We start from the raw sequence: 6,579 nt of genomic DNA on the forward strand, positions 1-6,579 counted from the left end.
CAGAGACAAAGTTTGGAGCTGAGATAAAAGGATGGACCATGTAGAGACTGCCATATCCAGGGATCCACCCCATAATCAGCATCCAAACGCTGACACCATTGCATACACTAGCAAGATTTTATTGAAAGGACCCAGATGTAGCTGTCTCTTGTGAGGCTATGCCGGGGCCTAGCAAACACAGAAGTGGATGCTCACAGTCAGCTAATGGATGGATCATAGGGCTCCCAATGGAGGAGCTAGAGAAAGTAGCCAAGGAGCTAAAGGGATCTGCAACCCTATAGGTGGAACAACATTATGAACTAACCAGTACCCCGGAGCTCTTGACTCTAGCTGCATATATATCAAAAGATGGCCTAGTCGGCCATCACTGGAAAGAGAGGCTCATTGGACTTGCAAACTTTATATGCCCCAGTACAGGGGAACACCAGGGCCAAAAAGGGGGAGTGGGTGGGCAGGGGAGTGGGGGTGGGTGTATATGGGGGACTTTTGGTATAGCATTGGAAATGTAAATGAGTTAAATACCTAATAAAAAATGGAAAAAAAATAAAAAAAAAAAGAAAGACATTTTTGTCCATGGAATTGGGAATGGGTATGATATCAATTTGCCATAGGGCATTGGGTATGAGACCCCAGAGTTTGGTGTCCATAGCTTGTGAAGTGTCCGTAGTAATAGGGATGCACAACAGGAAAATGGTTTTATTCTTTTTTGAGTCTGAGCCAGAGGTACATGGGGAAAATGGGCTTGCAACCCTTTTATATTTGTTTTTGTGTATGAATGGGATTTATCTGCTTGTTCAACAGAGGCAATGAACATTCCTGTAGAGGCAGTCTGATCAGCAAGGAAGTTTCCATCAGATATCTGATCTGGCAGGGGACTATGAGATCTGACATGTTGCAGATAGGGAAAGGGATCTTTAGTGTAAAAGGGGGAAGTGGATTGTGTCTAATTTGACAGAGAATCTTCATAACCAGAGAGTCAAATTAAGAGAATTTACATTGTATCTAAAAGATTAAATGGACTAGAGATTTCTTTTAGAGCTAAAACAGATAGCATATAGTTCCTTATATTGCAAGAAATTATAGGGCAACACTTGAACAGGATAGCAAAGGTGTTCATTTTCCAGGAAGTGGCATTTTTGTCATTAAATATTGAGGAGTCCCTTATGATGCATTTGTTTGTCAATGGTTTGGGGTGGGGAAATAACAACAGGAAAGGAAGAATAGAAACCCATTTTTCATTACAGTAATGTTTATCAATATGTTCTGGGAATCCTATTAATTTAATAAAAAAGCAGGAGTGATTTATGACTAGCCATGAATATTAGAGATAGAAAAAGGTATAAAAAGAATATCAGGTTATTTCCCTGTGTTTGGCTCTATATGTATGATTCCCAATACTAACAACTAATGTATCCACTATAGCTAGAATTCTGGGTGCACTGCACAATAGGGTATGGAGCCATCCCAGCATACATTGTGACTGCTAGTGTAGCTGAGGAGTTAAAACCTGGACATGGATGTCATATCCTCTCATTCCAGGAATGCAGGTGTAGTTCAATATATAACATCCATCATCTTAAACCATTACATAAACAAACTCTAAGAAAAAACCCACATGATCATTTTATTAGGTGCTGAAAAAGTATTTGGCAAAATTCAACATGCCATCATGTCTTGGAAAGATCAGGAATTCAAGGCCTATACACGAACATAGTAGAAGCAGTAGAAAGCAAAGCAGTAGTCAACATTACACTAAATAGAGAAAATTAAAATAATCCCAGTAATATCAGAAACTAGGTGAGGCTTCCAACTATCTGCCTATGTATTGAAATGATACTTGAAGATCTAGCTAAAGCAATTTGAAAACAAAAGTTGTTCGAAGGGATACCAACTGAAAAGGAAAAATCAAAATATCACTATTTGCAAATGATATAATAGTATACTGAAGTGACCACAAATATTCCACTGGAGAACTCCTAAAACTGATAAACTCAGCAAAGTGGCTGGATATAAAACTAACTTAAACAAATCAACAGCCTTCCAATACTCAAAGGATAAACAGGCTGAGAAAGAAATTAGGGAAATGACATCCTTCATAATAGTAACAAACAATATAAAATATCTTGGTGTGATTCTAACCAAGCAAGTGAAAGATCTGTAGTACAAGAACTTCAAGTCTCTGAAGAAAGAAACTGAAGTTCTCAGAAGATGGAAAGCTCTTCCCTGCTCATGGATTGGCAGGGTTAATATAGTAAAAATGACCATCTTCCTAAAAGCAATCTACAGATTCAATGTAATCCCATCAAAATTCCAACTCAATTCTTCATAAAGTTAGAAAGAGCAATTTACAAATTCATCTGGAATGACGGAAAACCCACTTTGTCCTTTGACAAAGTCCTTGTCTGTACATGGGAATATACAAGACACCAGATCACATATTGATTTTCTGTCTGGAAGTACTTGATATTAGCATGATTTTGCAAAAAGGAAAGCATATGGTATAATGAATCCCCCCCTCAGGAAATACATGTAAGAAATCTCTTGATTTCCCCTGGAATGTCTCTTTCTACTCTTGATGACAACATCAATTCAGAACTTAGAATGTCTCAAAGGAAACTTGACTAGTCATTAAGATCTAACAAACTCTTGGCATCATCCTTAATTACCAGAAAGTGAAAATGATGATTTGCTCTGGGGATAAATGGGTTTTTTCTTTCATTAGAAGTATTGCAACATCCCCACACAGACACAATAAATAATACCATGTATAACACAGTAATCTGCTCTCTGAGTTATGTCAGGACCACATACTGTGTCTTCATGAGCTCTGATAGTGTGTCTCAGTCAGTGAAACACTTCATGGAAAATATGGGGCAGGTAAGGATTTCTTTTGGATCTGTCTTTGGAAATTATTACACAGAAAATGTCGTCAAGTGGAGTGGAATTAAGACCTCTGTTTCTGCAATAACTCTCAGAAGTAGGCCTTCATCCCTATGAGCATCAATCACCATCATTGATGAATGTAGGTGAGATTCCTGCAATTGTAGATTTTTGCTTAGTCTTGATTTCTTTCTTCTGCAATCAATGGTGTTTTGTAGAACCAACATTAATCATTAGAATGACTTCATTTTTATCTCCACAGTTTACCTAATTGCATCAGTCGTTTCCTTTGTGTAAAGAAATGTCTATCCCATGGCTCAGGATTCATCTGAAAAATTCCTTTCATCTGATGACTCTATGTGAGAGGACAGGTTTTTAAATGTAGGATGATGGCTTATTTTTTTCTATGGACAGCAAAATAAAAAAGTAAGTTTCAGAGTAAACATCATCTATCTCAAACTCAGTTTCAAAAAAAAATCTATGTGTGTAAACACCTAAACTGTATTTTTTTAAATGATTTCAGTTGTGGATGACAAAAACTATAGATGAATCAATTTTGTGTGTAGCACCCAGTTCCTTATAAAAACAGATAAAGTTCAGATATTTATAAATTAATGATATGCTTGGGTTCCAGACACTTTTATCCTACATATCTGATATATTTGTAAATGTAGGTTTTTCTATGTGAATAGAATAATAGTGAAATTTTCAGAAATATTATGCATTCTAACATTATGATAAAGATTGTAAAAATTTATCAAAACTAAATGGATTATTTTAGAGGGAAATTCTTCAGTCTCATTGTTTTGTAAAGTATAATTACTAAATTTTTATTTTGTTCTTTAAATTTTTATTTATTTAATTTTTTATACATTTGTGTTTTGTATGGCAGAAAATACCACATCCCCTTTAATTGGATTTACAGACAGTTGGATGTTGTCATATGGGTGGTGGAAATTGAACTAAGTTTACTGCAATTAAGCAGCCACCAGTGCCCTTAATTGCTGTGCCATCTCTCCACCACTGCATTATATTTATAAAGATATACTTATTTTATTTTATGTAAATGAATGTTGTTGTTCTGAATGACAGGAAATAAAAGAAAGAAGTGGCATAAAGGTCAATAGATGGCATTAGATCCAGAACCAACTGTCCAACACCAAATTTGTTCTTCTTATAACGTGAGGAAAAATGCTGAATTCCAACCAAGCAAAAATACATGCTTGTCTATAAATGTTAATTTATAAATATACAGAGCCCATACTGTGTTAAAATGTGTGTCATGTTGTTGACCAATAGAGATACTGTTGCATCACACACAGATCTATCATGAGGAAAGAAAGAGCAAAATATTTGTAAAGTTGATATTTTGGATCAATGTTCATGCAGTGTTCCAGTCAACATGACCATACAGATAAAGTAGTGCTGCCCTTTGTGGGGGAAAAATACTTCAAATCTATTGAAAAGGCCAAGATTTGAGAAGACTCAAACAGCACTGCCCTCATGATCACTATTCCGTTGACCAATGAAGTTGTCTCCATGTTGTCTCAAAATAAATCTGTGAAAACCACAGAGGAAGTGGCTCTTCAGATCCTCTTGCTTTGCCAGGTTGGGGTTGGAACTGCAGTCAACATTTTTCTGATTGTTCATAATTTATCTCCAATCTTGAATGGATCTCAACAGAGACCCATAAAAGTCATTCTAGCCAACTTAGCTGTGGGCAATACCTTGATTCTCCTCTTTGCATTTCCAAACAATATGACACTTTTTGTTCCAAAGGACCCCCCAACTGACCTAAAATGTAAACTTGGGTACTTCATTTGGCTGGTGGCTCGAAGTACAAACATGTGCTCCACCTGCTCTCTGAGCACTTATCAGCTTGTCACTCTTGCTCCAGGTACCTGGGGTAGGGTGATGCTCCGTGGAAGAGCCCCCAAATTTGTGAGGTATATTTGTTATAGTTGTTGGTTGTCCAGTGTCTTAAATAATGCTCACATTCCAATGAAAGTCAGTGGTCCCCAGAAAACACATAATGATACCAATACTAAAAACAAATGGGTTTGCTCCACCACTGGTTTCAGTATAGGCATGCGCATCTTGTCATTTGCCCATGATGCAGTGTTCATCAGCATCATCATCTGGAGCAGTGTCTCCATGGTTATTCTCCTGAACAGACACCACCAAAGATTGCAGCATATTCAGTCCCCCAATCAGAAGCTCAGAGTTCATGCTGAGACTAGAGCAGCCCACACCATCCTGATGCTGGTGGTCACATTTGTGACCTGTTATCTTCTAGACTGTATTTGTACTTTTCTTCACATTTCCTTTGTGGACTCTCGGCTCTGGTTAAGGCGTGTCAAAGAAATTTTGGCTGTAAGCTTCCCTACCTTTTCTCCATTACTCTTGATCTTTAGGGATCCCAATGATCCTTGTTCTCTGCTATTCAGCTGCTGAAAATGACAGTCCAAGTGACAAATATTTCTCATAACTTTCCTAACAGCCATAAATATTCTATTTTCTTGGAATAAATTTAACATGTTTCTTGGCCAACTGTTGCAGAAAGCCATAGTGCTATTTGTGATTTGATGTTAATTCTGTTTTCTTGGGAGGAGATGCAAACAAGGAATGAGGCAGCACTGAGGTGATTTCCTGTAAAGCATCTCCATCTTGATTGGTAAAATAAAGGCTTGAGCTTGTAATGGGCAGAGGAAGGGAATGTGGAGCTTAATGTTGGGAGAGAGAAGAAGGAGGGATGGGAACTAAATGTTGGGCGAGAGAAGAAGGAAGAGTGGGAGAGAGAGAGAGAGAGAGAGAGAAAGAGAGAGAGAGAGAGAGAGAGAGAGACACAGAGAGAGGATGATGAATGGGGAGGAGTTGGAAGGAAAGCAGAGCAGAAGCACATGGCCTGGAGCAACTGCAACTTATAAGGGGTCGCATAGATAGGAAAGATGGTAGTGAAGTGGTAGATCTGCCAAATCTAGGTGCACAGTTTGTATTCATATTAATTGAGTTGTGCTTTCACTGCTGGGGCATATTTAGGTTGGAGAATTACCTATACAGCCCACTAGTATAATATGAGCACTATGGAGTTTGAGGTGGTTAGATTGTCATGCAATACATTGCTGCTCATACTATAGCTGCATATCCAGCTGAGCCTGTTATGCAGAGAAACTGTTTCACATCTCTCTGCTCCTTGAGAAAGGAAATAGGAAATGATAACAGAAGCCAGTAATCACAAAAAATTCAAATTATTTTTAGAAGAATTTGCTTTAGTTTTGCTATGTTAGAGGATCAAACACAATCCTAAATTCCATATTCTTGATAATCTTTTCCTTTTAATAAGGTGTCTGTCTCAAACAAAATTATTCTTTTTATTTGAAGAATTTTCAGACATTTTTATCTCAAATCTATTGGGCTTTAATCCATATTTAATTGTCAATTATCAGATATAAATTTTAGTTGAAAAAGGAGATGTGTGCTTATCCTAGAACAAAATAAAATACCTGAACAAAAATAATATATTATGCTCCATTTTGTGTCTTATTTCCACATGTATTAGTCCCAAATGCTGTCATGTTACTTATGAAAAAAATACTATACAATGAAACTTGCTTCTCATGCATACAGCTTCATTTACTTTGCTAAAGGAAGTCTTGTTTCTTTTCCCATGAAGTTTTGCTTTTTATCACTGAAAATCAA

General features: G+C 37.1%; 1 protein-coding gene across 1 annotated transcript; it reads left to right on the top strand.

Moving 5' to 3' along the window:
* Positions 1-4,019: 4,019 nt before the first annotated feature.
* On the top strand, positions 4,020-5,600 carry Vmn1r171 (vomeronasal 1 receptor 171). The gene has a single exon (NM_030737.3). The coding sequence runs from the start codon at positions 4,384-4,386 to the stop codon at positions 5,332-5,334; it is 951 nt and encodes a 316-aa protein (NP_109662.1). The 5' UTR covers positions 4,020-4,383; the 3' UTR covers positions 5,335-5,600.
* Positions 5,601-6,579: the final 979 nt, after the last annotated feature.

The sequence above is a fragment of the Mus musculus genome, chromosome 7 (assembly GCF_000001635.26).
Source record: "Mus musculus strain C57BL/6J chromosome 7, GRCm38.p6 C57BL/6J".
NCBI lineage: Eukaryota > Metazoa > Chordata > Mammalia > Rodentia > Muridae > Mus > Mus musculus.